General features: G+C 31.4%; 3 protein-coding genes across 3 annotated transcripts in view; 2 read left to right on the top strand and 1 right to left on the bottom strand.

Annotated features, from left to right (window-relative positions):
• The window catches only part of LOC105254009 (protein pinocchio), a 57231-nt gene extending 50289 nt beyond the window's left edge, over positions 1 to 6942 (top strand). Inside the window, exons 3-6 of the mRNA XM_011262434.3 lie at positions 82 to 154; positions 3075 to 3206; positions 5013 to 5142; positions 6346 to 6942. Coding sequence (XP_011260736.1) covers positions 82 to 154; positions 3075 to 3206; positions 5013 to 5142; positions 6346 to 6456 — 446 coding nt within the window. The 3' untranslated portion in view covers positions 6457 to 6942. The remainder of the gene's footprint in view (positions 1 to 81; positions 155 to 3074; positions 3207 to 5012; positions 5143 to 6345) is intronic.
• Positions 6943 to 11119: 4177 nt separating this feature from the next.
• Positions 11120 to 27078, bottom strand: LOC105254010 (succinate dehydrogenase [ubiquinone] flavoprotein subunit, mitochondrial). The gene is made up of 9 exons (XM_011262435.2): positions 26874 to 27078; positions 22642 to 23068; positions 18685 to 19083; positions 17236 to 17404; positions 16992 to 17158; positions 14797 to 15023; positions 13879 to 14023; positions 13478 to 13782; positions 11120 to 12663 (listed from the first exon to the last, which is right to left on the bottom strand). The coding sequence occupies exons 1-9, from the start codon at positions 26931 to 26933 to the stop codon at positions 12577 to 12579; spliced, it is 1986 nt and encodes a 661-aa protein (XP_011260737.1). The 5' UTR covers positions 26934 to 27078; the 3' UTR covers positions 11120 to 12576.
• Positions 20435 to 22048, top strand: LOC112639630 (non-histone chromosomal protein 6-like). Its single transcript, XM_025414248.1, has 4 exons — positions 20435 to 20591; positions 20886 to 21000; positions 21100 to 21315; positions 21814 to 22048. The coding sequence occupies exons 1-4, from the start codon at positions 20446 to 20448 to the stop codon at positions 21934 to 21936; spliced, it is 600 nt and encodes a 199-aa protein (XP_025270033.1). The 5' UTR covers positions 20435 to 20445; the 3' UTR covers positions 21937 to 22048.
• Positions 27079 to 27657: the final 579 nt, after the last annotated feature.

Below are 27657 nucleotides of genomic sequence, written 5' to 3'. Positions count from 1 at the left end.
AATCATTACCGCTCCCAGTTTCGCAGGAATGGCGACTGGAAATGACTGTGACTATAAATATTTTTCTCATTTATGTTTCAGTACCCATTTATCAGTGCAACATGTCGGTCACTTCCGTGCAGCCAGCCACAACCGAGAGCCTCTCCCGCCACGGGTGAGTAAATTTAATTCTTTCGCGGGTAGCCGCCACTTATAATTGCAAATATCTGTCCGACGTGTTTGTCTCGCTTCAATGATTTTCCTCCTTCCTCGAAATTTTTCCGTTGCAGGAAAACCACGAGTATGTTGACACGAAACTCGTATCATCGCGTTGGGATATTCCGATCATTGCTTGTCTGATCTTTTTTCTTTCTTTGAATTTAATTGAATTATTAAATTATTAAATTTAATTTCATTAAATCGTATGTTCAATTTAAAATGTAGCTATTTTATTTGCATCTCGTATAGGAATTAAAATCATATAAAATAAATATTAACTATTTTAGATGAAAATAGCTACATTTTAATAAATTAAACATACGATCAAAGTCGAATGAAATTAAATTAGATTTAATAAATTGATAACGACTTATTATTTTGTCAAATTTACCTGTCATGAAATGAGGACATAAATATGAAAATGATGTTCAATGATTAAGACAAATATATGCCATCGTATCCTTATGATTAAAAACTAGAAGCTTCGACATTACATAATCGCATCATCGTTTTTGCAATGGATAATTTCCACGGTTAATTAATGCTAAATGCAAACGGTGCAATCTTAAATGCGGAACGCAATAGAGAAGAAAGATATAGAGAAAGAGAGACAAGTTTAGCACGTGTGAGTCAATGATTGCGACGTTTCCGTCAAAATGCGCAACGCATAACTCGACTTCCTACGTAATCCATTGCATTCCTAGACGGAAACATCAATCGTTAAAGACATTATATGCTGTCGTCTCGAGAGAATATTTAACGTCACGAATAGAAAAAAATAAATTTTTTTCTAGCGTTTCTTTTTTTATAAAATTTGAACTTCTCACGTCGTAAAGAAAATTTTATTCTATTTATTTTTTTCTTACTTAATTATTTTATAATTTAAATATTTCCACATTTTATATCAGTATCTGTATGAAAATAAATTGGACAAAATTAATTATCAGTCGAAATTCAGCCAATTCCCAGCTGGGTATAATATTATTCTTTATTATTGTTTTAATTCAGTATCTCATTGTGTTTAATTTGGCAAGAAGAAATGATCGTGATGCAAAAGTTGATAATTGCTCATCTGGCGTCAGATCCGTAATCAGGGGGAGGGCAAATGGGGGCATTGCCCCCCCCTAGGGACTTCATTTCCCCCCCCCCCTGGCAAATTTTTATCTTATTTGTTTTCTAATACTCTGCATATTTAAGGGCACTAGGCAGTAAAAGAATTTTTTTCTTTCATTTTTAGAAACTATTATGTTTCCTAAGAATTTTCAATAACGAGACAACTCGAAAATTACAATTATTTTAACATTTTAATATTTACTTGATTGTAATTTTATATTATTGGTATTTCTTATGAAATATTGCATCGATATTTAAATAATAAAAAATGTATTTTGTGCATTGAAAAAGAGTTTTTAAGACTGCCCCATCTATTTTTGCAAATTTTTATCTTATTTGTTTCCTAATACTCTGCATATTTAAGGGCACTAGGCAGTAAAAGAATTTTTTTCTTTCATTTTTAGAAACTATTATGTTTCCTAAGAATTTTCAATAACGAGACAACTCGAAAATTACAATTATTTTAACATTTTAATATTTACTTGATTGTAATTTTATATTATTGGTATTTCTTATGAAATATTGCATCGATATTTAAATAATAAAAAATGTATTTTGTGCATTGGAAAAGAGTTTTTGAGATTGCCCCACCTATTTTTGCAAATTTTTATCTTATTTGTTTCCTAATACTCTGCATATTTAAGGGCACTAGGCAGTAAAAGAATTTTTTTTCTTTCATTTTTAGAAACTATTATGTTTCCTAAGAATTTTCAATAACGGGACAACTCGAAAATTACAATTATTTTAACATTTTAATATTTACTTAATTGTAATTTTATATTATTGGTATTTCTTATGAAATATTGCATCGATATTTAAATAATAAAAAATGTATTTTGTGCATTGGAAAAGAGTTTTTGAGATTGCCCCACCTATTTTGTTTGCCCCCTCTAACATAATGGACTGGTTACGGGCCTGTCTGGCGTAGTGCCATCAGCTGACAATCTTTTACGATTTACGATCTTTCATGAGGCTGCGTTCTCGGCCTTTGTTCTCTTGTGTCTACGTGACTGTGTCGAATACTGGCTTATTACACGTGCGTTCATGTAGTCGTCACGTGAGAGAAACGTTTTCCTTCCTGATTATTATATGCGCAGGCTCGTTTGAATTAATCCGCTGCGCGCAACTTCTTTCTTCGGGCGTAGTTCAAGGTAGTTTACTCTCATATCATCGTTTTATTTTGACAAATCATTGCTCTGGGAATTGAAAAATATGTCTCGCAAACAACTAAACTCGTCGGACTTTTGCCTTTTCCTCTTTGCTCCTCATATGCCGCGTCACTTTTTTTTTTAAATAATAGTCTACCCGAAAGATATAAAGTCCTCGATAAGATTGTCGATGTTTTATAACGGAAATTTTTTACCATCGAAATATAGAGTTTATGAGTTAAATAAATCTTGAGAAAAATAGAAGTAAAAGGATAGTTAATTGCGCAAAAATTATTGTACAATATAATCCAGCAAACATTAAATAACAGTTATATAACTATTACATAACATGTAACAGTTATATTTCTGAGTGGGAAATTACAACTAACAGTTATATAAATGTTGGTGTTTGCTGGGGAAATTATTAAATTTTCTATTGAAAAAGATTTATTTTACGAGAAAACTGATTTTTTTTACTAATAATGCGATAATTTTAACCGCGAGACTTAAAAAATTATAAAAAAAATTTATAATTGTAATTTTGGAAGGATTAAATTAGAATTAAATGTGAATTTTTAATTACATATTGCTCATGTAGATCTTATCGATTTGCAGGAGCAACATCTCGTTATCCTGCCATAGCTTGTGCGGCAGCGTGGATGACGGTCTGCAAGGTTCGCATCCCCAGTACCAGGACACGATCCTTACGATCGAGGAACTGCGCGCTCAGCTGAACTCCTGCTTTACGTAAGTCTCACAGCTGATTTTTGCTCTTGGTTCGCTTCGCGATAAATAAATCAAGCGTAGTTACATCCGCAGGGAATCCTACGATAGACTGTGGGAGAATTAATCAGGAATTACGTAACGTAATTGAGTGACGTTACTGTCAAATCAATGGAATCCGGTACGATCCAGAGTACAATAATTTCAATTCGTCGCAGTGACGCTATTATATTGTTGGATTTTATTTGACTCAAGATAAAAAAAACATTTTAATTAGTATTTGTGGATTCCACGAAAAATTAGGGAGAGGCGCTAAAATCTACTATTAGGTGTATAATTAAGTTCCCTCCGTTTTTTTACTTGAAAAATGTATTTATTTCAATAAGAAAATGAATTAATATATTAATCAAGATATAATTCATTTTCTATGGCTTTTTCCCATCTTTTTTGCAAAAGTTGGATTCTGCGGATGGGTCCCGATTGCCCACTGCCAATCATATCGACCTATGCCTAGGGTAACCAGCAACGATTAACCAATCAGAGAGACCTATTTTGAATTGACCAATTGGGACTATCGAATCCCGTCCGGATTCGGCGACGATAGAACGATTTGTTTTTTGAAGCGATCCATTGATCGATGCATTTTTGGACTTCTTCGTAATTGAAGAAGTATGTATCGGCGAGCACGTGTTGCATTAGGCCAGGTCTACAATAGGTAATTTAAGCCTTAAGCCTTAAAAAATTGATCAGTCACAGTCAGGTATGAAGAAAATATTCGACTGTGATTGGTCAATTTCTTAAGGCTTGGGGCTTAAATTATCTATTGTAGATCGGGACTTAATCGGAAAAGATGATAATCCAATGGGGCCAAGTCTGGAGAATAGGCTGATGTGGAAGAACTTCGCATTCGAGCTCCAATAGTGTTGCTTTTACGATTCTTGCAACATGAGGTCGCACGTTATCATGCAAAAGAAGACTTTACGTCGATTACTGGGCTTTTTCGCATCAATTCATCATTCAATCGGTATAATTGTTGTTGGTAGCGGTCAGCCGTGACTGTTTCAGAAATCAATCGATGAGCTTCAGCTGCAGTTTTATTTAAATCAAAGTAGTGAAGAAGTACATGTTGAAAAAACAACTTATCACGTTTCATTTTAAATCGATTCAAAAAATCTCTTTCACAAAAAATGAATCTTTGCTCACTCGATTTTATTGACAAATGCCTAACTTCATTACATTTGGAGCTGGAGCCATTTAATTATGAGCGGTGGGACCTTAGTTATACTCTTTAATATTTTTTTAAACTTTTGGTTTAAAAGATGGATAATATTTGGAGAACGAAAAATTTCATTAAATTCTCCTAGACTTGATTGTCGGTCTAGAATGCACGAAAACGAGGCTAATAGGTGTATCCAATTTATCTGGTGACGGTTGACATGGTTATTCGGTGAATCGATACCCCGCATTCGGAATGTGCAGTCTAGATGACGATGGCGTGCAATACTTTCACGAAATATTCGAAATTCAATTAATGAAAAATATTTAATTTCCCAAAAGATATTTCTATTCAGAGCAGAAATTTTCTCTCATACTCTTTCTCTCTCTTGGATTTTAGGAAATCCTTTTTTATGATAAATTCTTAATCTACATATCTCTCATCTCATAAAAATTCAACGTTATTGAGAATTTGTAGGACATTTTCCTCCAACGACATAATTTTTCAATGCAAATCATCAAGTTTGCGCGAGCAAGACTCGTGTTTTTTGTCTCGCGTCTCGCATTTAGCAGTTCGACGAGGCATTCACGACGATTATCTTGTTTTCTGCGCAGATGCGGAGTGTCGTGGAGCGAGGAACATGTCTCCCTGGATTGCAGCGAGTGCGGTGGTTACTCTTTACAACGACCATGCCCGCTCTGCGATGGACGTTGTCATACTGCGTGGAAGCGCGACCTCACCATGGTAAGTGACCTTGATTCATCACAGTTACTTTCAAGGTCAATTTTAAGATTGGGAATATAAATTTACCATGCGACACTAGTGGACAAAACGCAAACTAAAAAATATGGCCGTCGCAAAGGGCGATTTAATATTGTTTAGATACGGCAATCAGTGTGTTTCTATCAGGGTTGGATAAGTTTATATTTTTTTTAAACTAAATTAAGTTAAAGTTAATGAGTTAAAAAATTAATTTAGTTATGTTAAAAGTTATACAAATAAAAAATTAACTCAATAAAAGTTACGTTAAGATTAAATTAACGTTAGTTAAAATAAAAGTTAAAATTTTGAAATGCATTATTTCACTTTATATTAAATTAGATTGTAATTTTAAAATTAGATTACTCTAAATAATAATATGAATCATCAAATAAATTTGGGGGGAAAGTTAATAAGTTTAAGTTTATATGTTTTAAAAATAATTAGTTAAAGTTAAAAGTTAACTCTTTTTAAAATAACTAAGTTGAGTTAAACATTATTAACTTTTTTTTTTAACTTTTAACTAATCAACTACTTATTACCCAACTCTGGTTTCTATGAAATAAAAGTGAATAATACATTGAGAAGTATTAGAATAAACAAAAAGTGAAGACACAAGGAAAATAAATAAATTTTTTTATGACTTTTTACCGCACATGATAATTAAGCTAGAATTTATTACATTCTGGCCTTCAATCATATTTCTTGAAGAAGGTGTAGCATTGGTATAGCTGTACAAAGTATCTAAACGCAGTGACAACATTTGCGTTTTCTTAACAATTTTTAAAATAGTTTTCTTGAATGTCAAATCGCTCTTTGCGACAGCCATATTTGTTATGCGACACGAGCGTCCCTCTACTCGCGGTGGTAATTTTTTTTGCCAATTGATAGAGGCACTTTCAGAAAAAACGTTTGATACAAAAGTTTCTAATTTTTTCACGTACAATTCGAATCTGTAATAAAAAGTATCATTTCTCTTAAAAAAATTCAACTTTTGATCCGAATAGCGTATTTCCGGTCGGAATCAAAAGTTGAAAATATCACCATTTGATAGAGCATACCCGATTTAAAAATTGTTCGCGATTTTTGAGAAAAGCTATTATTTATATTTATTTTCATTTTAAAAGGGTGGTCTAGGACACCCTGTATATGCATTAATCATCAAAGATATGTGTATCTATTTTACAGTCCCATGCGAGTGGCAAGGCGAGATGGATCGGCGAATGTGGATTGAGCTGCGGACCTTCCTTGGAGGAGTCGCTAGTGCCCGCGTTGGAGAAACTACGGGCCACCTCGTGAACGGTATCGGCCCGAGTACCGCCAACCATGCACAAGACTTAATCCATCACCATCCATCTAACGTCACCTACCATCATCATTGTGTGCGAGATTCAAGAGAAAGAGAAATAGAGAATGTATGAATGTGGATGATATGCGTTATGTTCCTGTGGAGGGCTGCTGACAAAGGGAAAAGAAAGGAGGAGAGCTATTTCGGACTCTCGCAGCTTCCCCCGAAGATCCAAAGTCGGATCCAGGTAGCCCCTCGATATCGGGGACCAACGTCGTCATTATCATCGTCGGGAGTACAAAGCTACACGTCCACGAGGGATTTCTACAATGTATCGGAAGATAACTTGCAAGATATATTGCAAGAAATTAGAACTGTTCGTTTATACACTGAGAGAAAAATTTTTTTGAATCAAATAAATTTGTTTTCTGCAAATGTTTGCTCTAAATGGAAGGAATTGTTTATTTCATTTAAACAAAAGCATTTAATGAAATATGCATATTATATTAAGTACATTGTTTTCATTTATATATTTTTTATATTTAAATATTATTTTCGTAAAATATATACTATAATTTATTAAATTAAATATATTATTTTTTAAAATTAAAAAATTTTTAATTTTTGGGAATAAAAAAATGCATTTTAAAATTTTGTAAAATTAAAATATAAAAATATTTAATTAAAAATTATATTTTTTTAACTACATGTAAATAAATACTTAAGCAAACAGACATTTTGAATACAAGCAAATATGTGATTAGTACCCACCGAATAAATAGCTTTCTTGAATTAACTAAAATTTTTTTATTTCAAGATAATTTTTTCCTCAGTGTACTAATTTAATTTTTTTAAATAAAAATTCTTTTTTTGCAAAATTGAAGATCAGCTAATTTGCAATTTTGTTGAAGAAGTGTTGAATTTTTTCGCTCGAAAACAAGACGCATCTACGAAGCGGATCCTGTGAATTCTTTCAAATTATAGATCTTATCGCGACAGTTTGATAGAGACGTGTAGCATTGACAGAGAACGATTAAGTATGAATTGTGCGAAACACGAATAATTCCGTTTTCGAGTGAATCTCGATGTATCTGACGATTTGTATATAACGTTCGAGATGCAAACTTCACAATAAGAGAGTAAGCTTTTAAATTTACATGGACATTACACAAACGGAACTTCTTGGTTTTAACCATCTCTGGTTTCGAAATATCGATTTTACATCATAATCTATTAATTAATTATTGCTTCTGAAAATAATTGAATTTCTTATTAATCTTATTAAAATTGAATTTTTCAATTCAATTTTCATATCGCATGCATCAACGAGAGAACATATTGTGAATCGATCAATTTAATGAAGCTACGAGTCCATAATTTTCATAAATTAAATTTATGTATATGCTAGAAAACGAAAATTTATGTACGAGTACATATATATGAAATCAATAGTGCTATTTTAGCTTCTATGCAATATGATCATCTGAAGACAATTTTTGTCTTACAGATTGCATTCTATTCGCTATTATTATTTCCGAAATAACTCTAATTTCTGGACTTACAAAGCAATCGATTCACATACTTATAGAAAATCCAATTTCTCACTGTAAATTGATTATTAGAGGTACATTTCCAATTTTTTATATCGACTAAAATTGCGATTTTTAATGACGAGATTTTAATGATAGCTTGAAGATCTTCTTAGGTCGTTCCTGCGACAATCTAGAGAATCGATCTTTTTCTTTACTTTTTTATGTAACGAAAGTTACAACTTGGCCTCTCTCAGTCGCGTGAAAGAGCGCGAGTTTTCATTACGTGAATTCTAGGATAATTATTAGGCGACAATTAATTGATCGAGCGAACCGACGACGAAAGATTCTGTTGACAACCTTTCGTGCGAGAGCACGACGTATCGATATTATAAGTAAATAATTATTAGATATTTCTCGCTTATACAGGGTGACCCCGAACGTTCCAGCCACAGACTTTGAGATCTTAGGAAATTTAATTCTAAACAAAAAATTTCCTATAAAGAAAGAAAAGAAAATGAAATAAAAAGAAAATGAGGAAATTATAGGAAATTTAATTCTAAATAAAAAATTTCTTATAAAGGAAGAAAAGAAAATGAAATAAAAAGAAAATGAAACTAAATAAATTTCCTGAAAAAAACGATAAAAATAAAAAATAAAAATCTTTTTCTTTTATGAAAATAAAATAATTTTTTTTAACTAATATTTTAGTAATAGTAGAAAATGAATAAAGACGTTTTTCAAGAAATTTATTTAGTTTCATTTTCTTTTTATTTCATTTTCTTTTCACCTTTTGCTCTTCCTTCATCAGAGATTTTTGAGCGATAACTTCTTAAGGAAGCATTTTTCGACCCATGTTTATAGGAAATTTTTTATTCAGAATTAAATTTCCTATAAGATCTCAAAGTCTGGCTGAAACGTTCGGGGCCACCCTGTATAAATTGTCACAATTATCATCGGCGAATCGAGCTTTGCGAATGTATACGATTATAAAAATTAGTCAAAGTTTTTTATGTCTCTCTAGCGAGGACGTAGTGTAAATGTAACGCGATTTAACCATCATAGTCCTAAGGATCGATAGGCAGAATCGATGTGTTACGAGAATTCGAGAAATATTATTTCCACATATTAGGAGAATTCATCGTTTGAACCGTTTTTGCATGTTGGTTACATGACGCTAAAAGGAAAAGATGCACGAATAACTTCCCAGACAGCACACATGTCCAAAAGACATATAAAAGACGACTTAAACATGTTTTAAAATCCTTTAGACATCTTTAAGACATCTTTTGGCCTTTTGTGCTGTCTGGGTTATTATTCATTTGTCTATTCTGATGGAAACGACACGAATCTCTCCTTGGGTCTATGAAAGTTTCAAAAGAGCTAATTGTATTTATAATGCATTTTTTCTTGACAAGGATACGTCTTGCTCGCCTTTTAAATCGTCCGCTTTCCCGGCGAGAGTCTCTTTGCCAAGTCGTTGGTAGAGATGCTCAATCTCAAATGCGCATGATTGTCTCACACAGTTCAACCAAGACAGCACAAAAAGGCCAAAAGATGTCTTAAAAACGTCTAGAGGACTTTAAGACGTCTTTAAGTCGTCTTTTAAGATGTCTTTTGGACATGTGTGTTAATTGTAGACTAGACACAAAGTATATTGCGAGTGCCAAGAATTTTTGAAAGAAGCAAAATCAAAAAATTTCGTCAATAATATTTTAATCGCGATATTCTTTAAAGCACGATATAGATATAAATATCTTTTGTAAAAGAAAACAGGATTATTGAATATGAGTAATGTTTATATATGCAAAATTGTATCTACAAATTACCACTATAATATTCTTACTCTATTAAGCCATTATTGACACTTGCAGGATTATTTGTGTCGAGTTACATTTTGGAAAGCATTTACGTTGTGCCAATAACTTTTTCGGATTTTTAATCATTGTTTTATAAGAATTCCGTGCCGAAAATCCCGCTTTTTTTTAGCGAGATTAAGAACAAAAGGATATTTACGGACTTTCTTCAGCAGCGTATATATACTATTACCTATATAAAATTGCGAGTGCAAATACATGCTCATCAAAATGCATCCTCATTTATTAAATTAAACCGTAATGTGTAAAACTTTTCTAGAGTATTAGCTCCGCAGCGAGCTTTAGTTTAAAAATGCTTTAGAAAATGTCTTCGGTAGTAGTTTTTATTTAATCTGTGAATTTCTTATTTATGACGAATACTGCAAAAGTATGGGTTTAATAAATACTTACAAAAATTTATTGTGACTTGTGTTAATGCAAACCTTATCACTTTACCTGTCTTACTGCTAATTATCCTTTTATAAATCTAGATTTAAAAATGAATCGATGTTTCGTTGTCTTCAAACTTCTTTTTTTTTACCTCTTATTTTTTATAATAAATATAGCTTTTTATATATGTTATATATATATATATATATATATATATATATATATATATATATGTCGTGATAAGGTAATTTTACTTAAAATGTCAAATTTTCAAGATTATTACACAGTTCAGTATTATCTTGTAATCGTTCATAATATATATTGAATTCACTGCATAGTGAATATTATTTAATTCCGTTGAATAAAAATTCTATCAACGGTTTATTGACATTTTTCGCATTTATGTACATTTCCACCAAGCAGCATGCTCGTACTATCTTTTTACAGATAATTATACAGATTATAATATTTTATATATTTGTATGCCGCATATTTTAACATATTATGTAATGTAACTATTACAACTCAGGTTTTAGAAATAATATCAGTACAATGTTAAAAAACGACATAGAAGAAACAACTTTAATCGGCAAAATTAAAATATCACAATTATATATTTTAATATTTATTATTCCCTATCACTTATCCTCATCTAATTCTCAAATTAATATAACAAAATAATAAATTTTAATCTGAATCAAGAAAAATATCAATTATCTTGAAAAAATGCAACATTTCTTTGTAAAAAAAGATAATCATACTAAAAAAGATAATAATTGAAAATATATATGTATAATAATTGAATTTGAGTTTATATGAATAATAATTGAAAAATATATTGTAGTTTTTGGTTTCATGATATTTCAAAAAAGGAAAAAGAAAAAAATATAGCATTAATATTGCTTCTCTATGACGTTATCTTAAAGTAATTTAAGTATTCAGCCGCAACAAAAGGTAACATATGATTATTTTAAGAATTATATGTGCTCGTAATCATTTTCGCACACAACTTTTATAAACGTTTCAATGATTCAAACAATTTCCAAATGGAAAAACATAACAGACAACAATATTAATTGTCACTAATTTGCAAAAAAAAAAATACATATACGAAAAAATAGCATTTAAAAATAAATCTTGCAAATAATTCTGTATATCTCTGTAATGCCAAAAGTATAAATAGCTACAATAAGCATAAAATTAAAATCGAAAATGACATAATAATAATTATAAAATACCATCGCGTGCAATAATTTATAAAATACTCTATTAATAAATGAAAATCAATAAAATTCATTATAATCACATAATAAATATTTGTACAGAAGATGAATAATTAATTCAAGAAACTCCTATCAACAGAGTGTTTAAACGTTCTTAATAAGCCCTTATCAAAATTTACAAAAGTTTTATTATATAACAATTTGTAATGACATTTCCAATTTTTTTTTCGACATTATACAGGGTATCCCAAAAGCCCCGGACCGGTCGAATATTTGATAAACTATGCACTTTAGAAAGAAATGTTTCAGACAAAAGTTGTATGGCTTGAAGGGGGCCATCAGATAGCAATGAAAGCTCTCGAGATAAGCTACACGAATATGTAATAAAAAATAGGGGGTTCCATTTAAGAAATTGAAGGTGACCTTTACGTCATCTTCAAATGACTCTCCAAGGTCAAATCATTGCCACTATCTGATGGTCCCCTTCAAGCCATACAACTTTTGTCTGAAACATTTCTTTCTAAAGTGCATAGTTTATGAAATATTCGATCGGTCCGGGACTTTTGGGACAACCTGTATGAAGTTCTTCTTAATGTTGCACGCGAGAGTACATTGTACTGTGACTTAAGCGAAGAAAAAGATCGCGTAACCGGATACGTTGTATTATATTACAGGAGGAAAAAATGCATTTCCTCAAAATGTTTGTATATCCGGATTTCTATTACCGTAATTGCTCTGATTTCGATTATTATTTTATGTTGAATTGAAGCTACAGATTCCGCTGAGCGAGATCGAGCGAGTTCTTTTATACAAGACAAGAAAAAAATATATCGGTATCCTACAAGGACCACTAATTCTGCTCGCGACTCACGGCGCAAGCGATGACAAGAATCAACTTTGGCGCACTATAAAGTTTATGTGTATATATGTGTATGTGTGTGAAATAAATTAATACCTTTGCTGCGCACAGTAGTAGTAGAACAAAGACCGTCCTGACGATTCTCGTTGCACTGCTTCGATTTTAAAATGTTATTATTTAAACAGCAACGAGAATCGTGCACAAATCAAAATTTGATGGCGATCAATGAGAGTTCTAAGGCGATGGATTTTAATATTCTATTTATAGAATTGGTTTAATAGGAACGAATCGCTGGTGGAACCGTCGCACATTCCTGTTGATCGAGCGTAACGTCAATTACCGGTCTGTAGTCCAGAGACACCTTAAATGTGAATGAAATAAAACAATAAGTTATAAACAGTGTTTGCTGGTATCTAGATAAAATTATCTAGATAATCATCTAGATAAAGAAATGGATCATCTTTATCTTTAACTAGATGAAGAAATACAAAGTATCTTTATCTTAGATGAAAAATACAAAGTATCTTTATCTTTATCTTAGATGAAAAATATGTCATCTTATCTAAAAATTGTCTAAGATGACGTTTTCATTATGCAAAAAAGTTTTCCAGAAATCTAAAGCAAGCTTCTAAAAATCTATCTAAAATGTCTAAAATATATTTTTTATATTATTATTATTAATATATTATAAATATATTATTATTATATTATTAATATATTATAAATATATTATAAATATAAATTAATAAATAAATATTTATCATATCATTTATATACCTTTTTGCTATTATTTAAATATTCTTTAGGAAAAGAGAAAGAATGTGTTTATGATTTTAATATCCCATTTATAATCTGCGTCATATTTTTTTACAAATATTTATAGTCTTCTAAAATAAACAAAAATATCTAAATAATTATCTAGATTATCGCAATAATTATCTCATCTTTCATCTAGATTAAGTAAAAGCAAAATCATCTTTATCTTATCTAAGATAAATTTACGGATTTTTATCTTTATTTTTATCTAGATAATTTTGAAATTATCTACAGCAAACATTGGTTAAAAAACTGAACGTATCACGATATAAAATAATAATAAAAGTTTGATTATTTATAAAATAATTTCTAATACATATCAATAGCTATGTATTTAATCTACAAATGTAAAAAAATACCTCTCCCGTTTTCGGATTGATCTTCGATAACGTGTGCTTCCTCCAATGCTGTTCAAACGGCCTCGGTTGTTGGTTCTCGAGCGGTTTACTGTAATCATATTCGTCGATTCTATCCTTGTAATCTTCGCGAGCATGCGCACCGCGACTCTCCTTTCTGTTCTCTGCCCCTACAATGGTCTGCATAGCATTGACCATGAGATTTTGCAACTCTAACGTCTCTATCAGATCAGAATTCCATATTAGAGACCTGTCTGCGACCTTCACTTCGTCGAGTTTTTTATAGAGGTCTATCATTTTTCGATAGCCTGAAAGAATTTCATAACAACGTTACGCAATGTTGATAAATTAAACGCAGTTATATATGCAACACAAGTGCCTATTACATTATCGTTTTTTTTTACCTTCCTGCAAGGTCTGGGCCTCTCTAAATACCGCTGCGTGCGTCTGCATCGTTTTCTGCATAGTCAATCGCAATTCTGCAGTAGATATAGAGCCGTTGGCGTTTCTGACCCAATCTAAGTTGGCTACCGTCTCTTCACCCGCGTTCTAAAAACCAGATATAATTTGTCATGCACTATTCTTACAATTAAAAATCGAATGTAGCTTATACAGGGTTTTCGAAAAGTTCGGAAACGGTCGAATATCTAAAAAATAAAGCATTTTAGAGAAAAATGTTTCAAATAAAAGTTGTTTGGTTTAAAGAGAGTTATAAAATTATCTTGTCAAATATTCATTTTTTGATTATCTTACCTTAACACTTTTATGTATAAAGTAATGAGAGGAATCAATTGGTGTAAAGAAAAAATAGTTGTTTTTAAAAAAAAATATGTAATTTGTAATCAACAATTTCATATTTTTTCTTAAAAACAACTTTATGTTTTCTTTTACACCAATTGATTCCTCACATTGTTCTGTGCATAAAAGTATTAAGTTAAGATAATCGAAAAATGAATATTTTACAAGATATTTTACGGTTTATGTAAAATTAAGAAATTATTTCAAGTCTCATAACTCGGAAAGTACTTAATGAAAACTAACTTAATTATAGTGTTTTGGAAAGTTCTCGAGATAAGTTATAAGAATGTGCAAAAATATACGGGGTGTTCCATTTAAAAAATTTAAGTTGACCTTCCAGCGACTATTCATGGTCAAACCATTGCCACCATTTTATAGCTCTTTTTAAACCAAACAACTTTTATTTGAAACATTTTTCTCTAAAATGCTTTATTTTTTAGATATTAGACCGTTTCCGGACTTTTCGAAAACCCCGTATATAAAACGCTTATAACAAAAATATTCAAAATAATAATACAACTCACAGGTTTGAGAGATCCAATCGTTTCGCCAGGTTTATTTTCCTGGGCGATAGTTTTAGCGCAAGCACGTCCGAATACGACTAAATCTAACAGAGAATTAGCACCTAGTCGATTGGCGCCGTGAACAGATGCACAAGCTGCCTCACCACATGCGTACAATCCGCGCACTACCTTATCCTCATTGTTTTCCCTGGTTAACACCTGACCCTTGTAGTTTGTCGGTACACCTCCTGCAATTTTGAGTATTACGTTACAAATTAATCTTAATATTTTCTATAGGAGATTATGGAAGTTGTTCTAAATAACGTAAAATAATTAAATAATTTATATCAATCTTGTAAAACATTCTTATGTTCTTATGTTCTTATTTAACAGTTGTAGTTGAGAATATTTCCTTTCTAAGATGAAGCTCAACTGTGATATTTTCAATGTTGGCGTCATCGCAAATAATATTAAGATTTCTCGATAATTTCAAACATTAGAGTCATTGTATATTGTCATCGTATATTAACATAGAGGAAAATTTATGATTTATTATACATGCTCTATGTTCAGTTAGAAATTAACTTTTTTTGTCATTCGTTGATTTTCACAGATATATGCAGGGTGTTTCATAAGTGATGGGCAAAATTTCAGGAATAGATTCCTTATACTTAGAGAAGAAAAAAAAGTTAATCAACATAGGTCCGGAAATGATTAGTTTTGAGTTATTAAGATTTTGGATAATTAGAGAAAATGTTCAATATGTCCACCTCCTCTCACAATACAAGTCTCAGCTCGTCATTGAGCCCCGAACACGCTCCCAAATTCCTGGCGGGGCGCGTATCGTGAAAAACTGCCACAATTCGGTTGCGGAGAGTGTCTACGTTTTTCACTGCAGATGAATACACTAAAGATTTTGCATAACCCCATAGAAAGAAGTCCAGTGGGTTTAAATCTGGTGAGCGTGGGGCCAAGCAATTGAAAAACATTGTTGAATGCCTGTAAAAGGACTTCTAAGACGAGAAATGAGACAAAATTTTTTATTACAAAAATCTTAATAACTCAAAAACTAATCATTTCCTATGTTGATTAACTTTTTTTTCTTCTCTAAATATGAGGAATCCATTCCTGAAATATTGCCCATCACTTATGAAACACCTTGTATATAACATTTATATACAGGGTGGACCAATAACTCTGTCCACCTGGAATATCTCCGTTATTTTTAGAGATACAAAAATTTTGTACTTATAAAAGTGGTACGGTACCAAGAGAGCCGTAATATGCTACTAGTAATTTTTTTATAGGTGAAGGCGCTTCAAGATTCAGAGATTTCAAGGTCATCTCCATTTTTCTAAATGGAACCCCCCCTTTTTTATTACCTATTCTTATAGCTTATCTCAAGAGCTTTCCAAAACATTCTAATAAAGTATTTCTTCATTGAGTACTTTTCGAGTTATGAGGCTTGAAATCATTTCTTAATTTTACATAAACCATAAAATATCCAGTAAAATATTCATTTTTCGATTATCTTACTTTAATGCTTTTATGTACAAAATAATGAGACGAATCAATTGGTGTAAAAGAAAACGTAAAGTTGTTTTTAAGAAAAAATATGAAATCGTTGATTACAAATTACATATTTTTTTTTAAAAAACAACTATTTTTTCTTTACACCAATTGATTTCTCTCATTACTTTGTATATAAAAGTATTAAGGTAAGATAATAAAAAAATGAATATTTTACTAGATATTTTATGGTGTATGTAAAATTAAGAAATTATTTCAAGCCTCATAACTCGAAAAGTACTCAATGAAGAAATACATTATTATAGTGTTTTGGAAAGCTCTCGAGATAAGCTATAAGAATAGGTAATAAAAAAAGGTGGGTTCCATTTAGAAAAATGGAGATGACCTTGAAATCTCTGAAGCGCCTCCACTTACAAAAGAATTATTAGTAGCATATTACGGCCCTTTTGGTACCGTACAACTTTTATAAGTACAAAATTTTTGTATCTCTAAAAATAACGGAGATATTCCAGGTGGACAGAGTTATTGATCCACCCTGTATATTTATTTATGCAATCTATGCCGATAATTCTTTTTCTAAAAATATTAGAATAATAAAATATAATTAAAATGATCTAATTATTAAAACTACTCTTTGCTTTTCATAATAAACTTATTCTGGAAAAAAAAAAAAAAAATTTACATACCCATATTGTAATGAACGGTGGGTAAAACGGGGATGGGTTCCCGAGTCACATCGACACCAGCGAATATCATCGCCGTCTCCGAAATTCCCGGCAACCGAGCGGCCAGCTGTTCAGCCGGCAGGTGATGTAGCTGCAAGTAAATATGATCCTTTTCCGGTCCGACGCCTCTAAGCGAAGAAAAAGGGACTACATTTATCACGAATATTTCCGAAGATGCGATGGAAATTCACCACGGATGACTCACCTGCCCTCTCTGATTTCCATTGTCATAGATCTAGACACTACGTCTCGCGATGCGAGATCTTTCGCTACCGGCGCGTAACGTTCCATGAACCTTTCACCTTCGCTATTTATTAGATAACCGCCTTCGCCGCGGCTGCCTTCTGTGATCAGACATCCGGCGCCATAGATACCTGAGGATAAAAATAATTTCTGTTGATTCGTATTTGAAGATGAAAGAAGTACGGTTAATTTTATCCGCAATCTTATCGTACGTAAAACGCTGAATATTAAAGATCTTTAAAAAATGTGAAAAATTATTAACAATATACTTTTTAAAATTTTCAATATTTTCTTTCTTTCTTTATTGTCATTATTATTGTTATTCTTGACTGCCAAATTGTCTCAAAGCCTCATTATATAAAAATATTTCAAAAAATACGTTAGCATAATATGATTCTGATTAGGGTTGCACAAGACCCAAGACAAGACAATATTCGTAAAAATATTGTATTAGTATTGAAAATTTTCAAATATTTAAATATTATCTTGGTCTTGAGTGAATATTGATAGCAAAAATCTCATCTTGTCTTGTCTCGATTTTATTAACAATTTTTTATCTAATATTAAAAAATTATTTAAATAATATTTAACATAATTTTTGTAATATAATTTGAAATCATTATTACTATTGTATTATATTTTAATTATAATTATTGTATAATTATTGTATAATTATTGTATAATTATTGTATAATTATTGTATAATTATTGTATAATTATTGTATAATTATTGTATAATTATTGTATAATTATTGTATACTATGTAATCGATATAAATGCCGTCTATTTACATAAAAAAACATTTACTGTTTCATGGAAAACAGAAATTAATAACTATTTATAGGCTCCAAGGAAATGTGCATATATAAATATTTTGGAGTGGTAAAAAAATCAGGTTCATATTTATCCCACATTGTCAAAAATGGCTCGAGACATTTTAAGTTCAACTGCCTCGTCCGTGCCAATAGAAAGACTTTTCTCAATAGGAACTCTGACTATGACAAAAAATAGAAAACCAGATTACAAAATTAATCTTTAAAAGCACTAATGCATCAATTCCTGGGAGAAATTCTCTTTAATGTCTAAAATTTGCGAGTTTGATTTCTAATTTATAAAAATGTTATTGTATTAATATTAAATGTTTTTAAATTTATTAATATAAATGTTTTTATTGAATAAAATTTTTTTAAATTCGTATATAGTGATATATTTTTTTCATTTACAAATATAAATATTTTAGCTTTTTTGAGAACCAATAATCTTGACAAGACTAATAATCTTGACAGTCTTAGTCTTGATAATTAATTAAAAATCTTGTCTTGATCTTGTCTTGAAATTCAAGACAAGACAAGACAATATCAAGACTAATCTTGGTATCTTGTGCAACCCTCTGATGCAATGACTAATATACCTGTGGGGTGAAATTGTACGAATTCAAGATCCTGATTGGGTAGATTGGCCCTGGAGACCATGGCAGTGCCATCGCCGGTGCAGGTGTGCGCAGACGTGCAGGAGAAATAAGCACGTCCGTAGCCACCGGTGGCGAGCACCGTGTTCTTGGCGCGGAAGCGATGCAACGTTCCGTCCTCGAGACTGAACGCGATCACTCCACGACACTCGCCGTCCTCCATCAGCAGGTCAAGCGCAAAGTATTCGACGAAGTAATTGCAGTCGTAGCTCAGTGACTGGCCGTAGAGCGTGTGCAGCAAGGAATGACCGGTTCTGTCGGCCACACAACAACATCGGTGAGCTTGACCACCTTTGCCGAACTTGAGCGATTGACCGCCAAACGCGCGTTGATAGATCTTACCTGACAAAAAAAAAATGACAAAATTAGAATTATTTTTTATTAATATCAATGGATAAAATTCTTAAGGATGTTTTTTACCTATTTTTAAAATATTGAGAATTTAATGAAAAATGTCCTTAGAAATAATTTACAATAATTTTCCCTCACAAAACCATTTTTCTAAAAAACAAAACCTCAACAAATAATTTTCATTAAAAAATATAAAAAAATAAAATATCAAAACTAAATAGGAAATCAATAATTATTATTAGCCAAGTATCTAAAAGCAATTTGTAAATTTGATATAATATTTGCCATGAAATCAATTTTACATTGTAGAAATATTATACATAAATTCTCCCTAAGAAAATAAACGTATTTTATATTTATTCAGAGAAACTTGATTTTTAAAATATTTAAAATCAACACTAAATAAGAATTAGGATTCTTATGATAATACAATATATATTATCAACATGATAGTACGTTGCACATTTATTAATTTTTTATCGTATTACAATAATATTGCAGGCTATTAAGGATATTTTGTACCTATTTTCAAAATATTGAGAATTTAATGAAAATTATACAGAATGTCCTTACATATGTTTAGGATCTTCAGTATAATTTTTAAATCGATTCACTAAAGCGTTCACAAGTTATAAGGATTTTAATTTGCACCGAATTAACATGTGTTCTTATGAAAAATGTATAACCATGTCGATTCAAATGACAAAAACACATGGAAATAATATTCAGAATTTTGTTAAAAATTTGCGAAAGTTTAGATACAGAGGAAATATTTGGTCAAATAATATTATACAAGTATTAACTTGTTAAAAAGATATTAAATATAATTTAATGAAGTTAGCATGTATCTGTCACAAGGCGAAATTCTCTGCCAAAAGTTAATCATTTCGATTAACAAAATTCGGAATATTTTAGTAAAAACGCAATAAATATTAAAAAATACGTCTCTACACCAAAAGTAGATATATTCGTCAATATTGATTTTCACCTACTTTTTGTTGGGATTGTACATACAAAACATCCTTAAATTCCCTCTTTATTTTTTTAGATATTAAAAAAAACATGAAATAAAAAAATATGAATTATACTGAATATACTAAAAAAAAAATGATTTTTTTGATAGAGATAAGTTCGATGCAAATTTAAAATTATTTATTATCAAGAGAAGCAGCAACCTTCAACTGCATGGCAACCAAATGATGAAGTTTGTTATTTTCATAGTGTTTCGAAAAATTTGCGTTTTACTTTCTCGTTGGCAGGGATAAATTCTTGCTTGTTAAAATTCTTACCAATAAGTAAGAATGCATAACTGTATAAATAAATATCGATAGGGCAAGTACACCTTTCGAAATCATGGAAAATGACAATAGAAGAGAAGAAAATAACGAAGTAACAGGAGACATAGGAAACGACGAAAATGCAGAACTGCAGGAAAGAGGTTCTGATAATCAATATCAGCTGGTATTAAAATCCCCCAACTATAAATCCACGCGAAACGAGTGAGTTACATAAACAACTATGATCTGTATAATTAAATTAGAATAAATAAATAATAAATATAAAATAAATTTTAAATTGTATACGATAAACATATCCAGAATCTGTTCTGAAAAATTGCATTTAGATATTACATTATTATATTATATTAAAAAAATATGCAACGCTATTAAATTTAAAAAATCCAACTTTTCATATTATTTTTTCCTACATAATTAAATAATTACTATTATTTTCCCTTCATGGTAATCGATTGCTTTTTTTTTTGAAAATGTCGATTTGTATCCCACTTCCAGACAATATAACAGAAAGTCATCTCGCTCGCGATCGAGATCGCGTAGCAAGCCTTTGCGGAAGAAGCAAAGGAGAAGCGCGAACGCTTTTCTCAATTTTATGCAAGATTTTAGACAGGTAACGATGATCGCAAAAATTACAGAATAAAATACGCAGGATAATTATATAATTATATAATTATATAATACAATAAGGAACTATACCGTCAAATTACAGGATTATAATAAGATAAAAAGCAAAGATCTCTTTCGACTCGGAGGACAAAAGTGGCGACAAATGTCATCCACAGAGAAGATGCCTTACATGGAGGCGGCTAAGCTGGTGCAGAAACAATCGCAGCAAAATAATAAGAGTGAACAAACTACCAATAAACCCACTGGCAGTGACGTCTCCAAAAAGTCGGACAATGAGCAGAAAAAAAAAGAACGAGAGGTTTTCAATTAATTAAATTAATTAAGTTAAATTAAATTAATTAAATTAAATTAATTAATTAAAATAATTAAGTAAAGTTTAATTTTGTATATCTCCCTTATGACGTATAAATATTGAATTTTTATTCTCTTTACATAATTTATATATTAATTTATTATTATATTTACTATTATATTTATTATATTTATTATTATATTTATTATATTTATTATTGTATTTATTAATTTATTTGATTTAATTAATTTAATTAATTAAATCACCATTTTTTTATATAAAATTATATCATTACATTAGTATATTTAACGAACATCAATAAATTAATATATATTTATAATAATAAATACAATAATAAATATAATAAATATAATAGTAAATATAATAATAAATTAATATATAAATTATGTAAAATAAAAATTTAATATTTATACGTCATAAGGGAGATATACAAAATTAAATTTTGACTATTCTTATAATATTTCGATGTTATTTACGTTTCAGAAAAGAAATGAGAGGAAGCGTTCCAGAAGCAAGACATACGATTCTGACGCGGAATCAGACACTGCAACCTCGGGAACAGGCGCGACTATGACCAGCGAGGATAATTCAGATCTGAGTTCTTAGATGTAAATTAAATCACGATAGAAAACAAGAATGCCAAGAAATATGTACACGAATCAGTTTAGTTTGACGTGTCCTAAAATTTGATCGTACTTAATTCGAAACTTGAATAAAGTTTAAGACCATATCAAGATAGTTTTAATATTGAATTGATTCCTTTTTATGCTATTGTATTAATTCTGTTACAATTACGTGTCGTAGAATCTTTTTAACTTTCCTTAAATTATTCATCTTTTTCACATATACAAGATGGCCCCGAACGTTCCAGCCAGACTTTGAGATCTTATAGGAAATTTAATTCTGAAAAGAAAATGAAATAAAAAGAAAATGAAATTAAATAAATTTCTTGAAAAAAACGAAAAATAAAAAATAAAAATCTTTTTCTTTTATAAAAATAAAATAATTTTTTTTAACTAACTTTTATTTTATTTTCATAAAAGAAAAAGATTTTTATTTTTTATTTTTATCGTTTTTTTTCAAGAAATTTATTTAGTTTCATTTTTTTTTTTCTTTTTCACCTTTTGCTCTTCCTTCATCAGAGGTTTTTGAGCAATAACTTCTTAAGGAAGTATTTTTCGACCCATGTTTATAGGAAATTTTTTGTTCAGAATTAAATTTCTTATAAGATCTCGAAGCCTGGCTGGAACGTTCGGGGTCACTCTGTATAAACACATACGCATGAACATCATCATCCACACCTTCGCTTACCATCGTTAGTTCGACTGAAGGGCATGCCGCAGTTCTCCAGTTCGATGACGGCTTTGGGGGCCTCACGCGTCATGTAATGAATGGCGTCCTGATCGCCCAGCCAGTCCGAGCCCTTGACAGTGTCGTACATGTGCCACTGCCAGTTGTCAGCTTCCATATTGCCCAGGGCGGCGTTGATGCCGCCCTGGGCGGCTACCGTGTGCGATCTTGTCGGGAACAGTTTGGTGACCACCGCGGTTTTGAAGCCTTCGGCCACCAGGCCGTAGGCCGCCCGAAGACCGGCACCTCCGGCTCCTACCACCACCGCATCATACGTGTGATCCACCAACGGATACTGTTTAGAGATCGCGTCGGAGATCTTGGCCGCTCGGCCGTCCGGTGTGTGATGCAGCTTCCGGTTGCCGAGTAGCGGCAATCCCAGCTTGTTCTGCGAACCGGAAGTCGAGATAGAGATCATTTTTTACACAAATTTTTATGACTAAGAGTGAAATTTTTTTTAGGATGGTAAAATATTTTTTTTTATGAATTAATTCATCTTTTACATCAAACTGTATAGTGATTTAACTTGTTATAAAATTATATGTATAGGGATTTAATTGATTAATTTATTAAATTAGATATATGATGGATAATTCATTATGAAATAATATAATATAAAAATCCTTTTCTTCGATATACATTTATATGCTTAATAAAATATTCATAAATGTCGGCGAGGAAGAGGAAATAATCAAGAGATCTAGGATTCTAATGATAAAATATTTTTTTTATGAATTAATTCACCTATCTTTTATGTCAAACTCAAATATATAGTGATTTTACTTGTTATAAACTTATATAGTGATTTAATTTATTATTAAATTATAGATCTATGGTTAATTCATTATAAAATTATACAATATAAAAATCCTTTTCTTCGATATACATTTACATGCGTAATAAAATATTCATAAATGTCGGTGAGGAAGAGGAAATAATCAAGAGATCTAGGGTTTTAATATTTCTGATGGAATAAAAAAAAAATGATACAGGAATTTACACTCTCTATGATTTCCTGCTTTAACATTGCTGAAGAAGCTTTAATTGTTTCCTTTACAAATTATATAAGATAGTTATTTATAATGAGTCACGAACACACGCAGCTGCTATCGCGTGTACACATGTATGACTGATCGTTATGCTATTCAATTTGTGCGACTTGAACGCGAGTACGAGATCTATTATTTACAGATAACATTTTATGCGCCATTATTTCATAAATATCGTTTAAATGCCATGAGAATATTGCAAAAAGAACTTGCCGTGCAAGAACTTGGAAATTTCTCTTTTTGGAATGCAATAAATAAAACGTCTTGATATAAGAAAGCTCATGATACAACAAAACATTTTATTAGATAAAGGAATAATAATTTTAGAAATTTATAATGTGTTGAAAAATAAATTTGAGATGCAAGTTTTTCACAGAAAGTTTATAATATATAGTTTTGTAATAATATCCTTGTGAAACACTTTAACGAGCAATTGATTATTCTCATAAATAATATGGAATTAGTGTCTGCCGACTAATTGAGAATTGATTCAACTGAGAAAAAAAATATAAGTATATTGAACCGTATCGTATAGAATAGAAATGCGGATTAACATTAGATCGTGCAACGTACTTACGGAAGAACATTAGATTTCCTTGTCACCTTTCTTATCATCGGTCAATTTACATTATATATACATTATATACATTACATATTTATTCAAAGATACGAACATTCTGTTCGATCTAAAAATAGCAATGTCAATATTTTTCAAAATATTTTTTCGGAAAGAAGTAATTCAAATCGACACATTTTATTAGAAAAATATTAATTTTATTATAAAAAATAAATTTCTCGATTGAAAACATTTTGTTTTGGTAAATTTTGAGGATATAAAAAATCATATATAAACAAAACTTGCATCCAATTTATTTAAACATAATTTTAATTCAATTGCGAATTTAAAAGAGAAGAGTTTTATTGCTTGAAAATTGAAAAATTCAATATTCATGTAATCTATCGTGTAAATAATTATTTTAAAAATTACGATATGATGGAGGCACGTCCCAATGTAAGACAGAAGTAACTCTAAATATGTGCACACGCAAACTTTCTTATCTTTTTAATAAAGCTCTCACACTGTGTGTCTGATCTGCTATCGAGCACAATCTTGATAAAAATATCGAAATAACATGGGCTATTCTGATAAAATCGCACAAGACTGTTGGATAAACAAATGTCGCAGTGAATTTTATATACTCATTTTGATACATAAGTTTTTTCATCGAGAGAAATAAAAAAATTATAAATATTTAACAATAGAGAGAAACGTAAAAACGAATCCCGTTATCAATTCAAGCGCGACACTCACGAGATTTCGCGAAATGCTTATCTCTGTACTTGTATAACACTGAACATCTATATTATCAGTTTCACACATTAATCTTTATTTTTAATTTAATTAATCTTTCGCTTTTTATTATTGTAATATGAGTTTTTTAATAAACTAATATTGAAAAAAGAAAGAAATGTTGTTGCTTCTCTGCGCTCCAATTACCGCGCGTTGGTTCTTATGTCATTTCCTTTTTAATTTTTTGATTACTTGAGCCAAATCTCTAATTATTAAAATTAATCTTCTTTAATCCGTAATGAAAAATATTTATTTTAGATATACAGGGTGGTTCCATACGTTCCAGCCAGACTTTGAGATCTTAGGAAATTTAATTCTGAACAAAAAATTTCCTATAAACATGGAAAAATGCTTCCTTAAGAAGTTATCGCTCAAAAACCTCTGAAAGAAGAGCAAAAGGTGAAAAGAAAATAAAATAAAAAGAAAATGAAACTAAATAAATTTTTGAAAAAAAAAAAAAAAAAAAAAACGATACAAATAAAAAATAAAAATCTTTTTCTTTTATAAAAATAAAATAAAAGTTAGTTAAAAAAAAAATTATTTTATTTTCATAAAAGAAAAAGATTTTTATTTTTTATTTTTATCGGTTTTTTCAAGAAATTTATTTAATTTCATTTTCATTTTATTTTATTTTCTTTTCACCTTTTGCTCTTCCTTCATCAGGTTTTTGAGCGATAACTTCTTAAGGAAGAATTTTTCGACCCATATTTATAGGAAATGTTTTCTTCAGAATTAAATTTCCTATAAGATCTCAAAGTCTTGCTGGAACGTTCGGGGCCACCCTGTATAATTCTTGAGCCATAAATGAACAAAAATAATATATATAAAATAATAAATATCAACGTAAATAATTTCTCGCCAAATTATATATAATTCTCGAGCTATAAATGAACAAAAAGAATTAATATCAACGTAAATAATTTCTCGCCAAATTATATACAATTCTCGAGCTACAAATGAACAAAAAGAATTAATATCAACGTAAATAATTTCTCATCAAATTACATATAATCACTTGTCGAAAAACCTCACCACTCTCCACTGCTTTCAAGTTATCGAGCAGATGCGTACAAGGTTAAAGTGTTGACGAAAACACTAAGAATGCCTAGACTCGAATACACTATAATGAGTCACGAGCACCGTTAGATGCGAGCAGCCCTCATTGACGTAACATATTGTAAGCCAGAGCATATGGAAATAGGTAAATTTGTTCTATCTTTCAGGAGATTCACGCAGGATCGTTAATCTCATTCTCTCTCTCTCTCTCTCTCTCTCTTGAAGAGAGGGAGGGCTCGAGGGATGCCGCGTGTTTGGTGGGAAACACGCGGCAAGACGGCGCATTTCCGGGTGCGCGTATTTATTCGCGCGCATCTTACGTAATTGATCCGCGGCGAGATGCATCCACCACCGTGGACGGTGGATAAAAAATTATGTAACGAGCGAGAAAATTCGCCAAGCCCATCGACGATGGACTTAACCGCCTGATCCGTGATAATAGAAAACGAGAATTTTTTTTTAAGATGGCGCGAGGTAACGCCAAGGTTCTAGCTTCTAGGCTAGGAGAAGGCAACGCGAAGTTCTAGGCCAGGTGTACCAAGGTGACCGAGCCAACTTGGTGGAGTTTCGTCGCGCGAAGGAAGGACAGGACCCTCCCTTCCTCTGGCTCGCGAGATTCGCGGTCTTTGGATCGCGTGACAAGGACTTTCGGGACCCGAGACGAAGCTACGATTACTTCGGTTCTGAGCTCTACGTTCCACGGTGTCCGGATCTATCGTTGCACGCGAGGTTCTCACCAACGTCCCCGGCAGAGCCCTCGGCAGCAAGGACGCCGACAGCTTCAGCAATCCGCTCATCCTGCGTCGCTCCTGTCGCGATTACCGTGTGTCAAGAGCACGCCCCCGCTGACAAACCCGCACGCACGCGACTAACCCCCTGTATAGTGGCGGCGACGAACGGCGACTCCCCTGACTAACACTTCGATCCGCACGGCTCGGCGGCTCGGCGTCGACTGACGCCGGGAGCCGCGCGCGCGCAGTGCTGCCAACGGGCGGTGCTCCGATTAGGGATTCCCTTTACGCGCATGTGCGGCAATATGCTGTCAGTGAAGTACCTTATGCTAATAAAAAAGGGCACCGTTAAGCCGGAGTCCCATAGAGCGGAAATATTCAGCGGAACGCGCGGAGCCAACCCGATTAATCATAGCCATTCTGTTTCTTTTTGAACCATTTCGCTATAATTTTACCGCTGAAATCTGCGGAATGAACGGATAATTTATTCTAACCGCAATTCTTGCAGCATTATAATTCCTAAAACATTTATGCTGCTCAATATTGGTACATGAGCCACTTATTATCCAGCCACAGTAACTACATTTTATTTTCTGCAAATATATTCATACTTTATGCATTAATATTTATTTTAATATTTATTATACATCAAATTATTAACATTTTATTTATTTTATATACTTACTTCGTTCATAATTAATTAATATTGTGTACGAAAGATACATGCAGAAGCATGTAAAGATGCGGTTATGTTTCCGCGCTGATGTATTTCTCCTAATGTCCCATTAAG

Source organism: Camponotus floridanus, unplaced genomic scaffold, assembly GCF_003227725.1.
Source record: "Camponotus floridanus strain SB8 unplaced genomic scaffold, Cflo_v7.5 scaffold8, whole genome shotgun sequence".
Classification (NCBI taxonomy): Eukaryota; Metazoa; Arthropoda; class Insecta; order Hymenoptera; family Formicidae; genus Camponotus; species Camponotus floridanus.
Note: the sequence above shows the minus strand (reverse complement) of the source record. Positions and strands in the feature narration are given on the sequence as shown.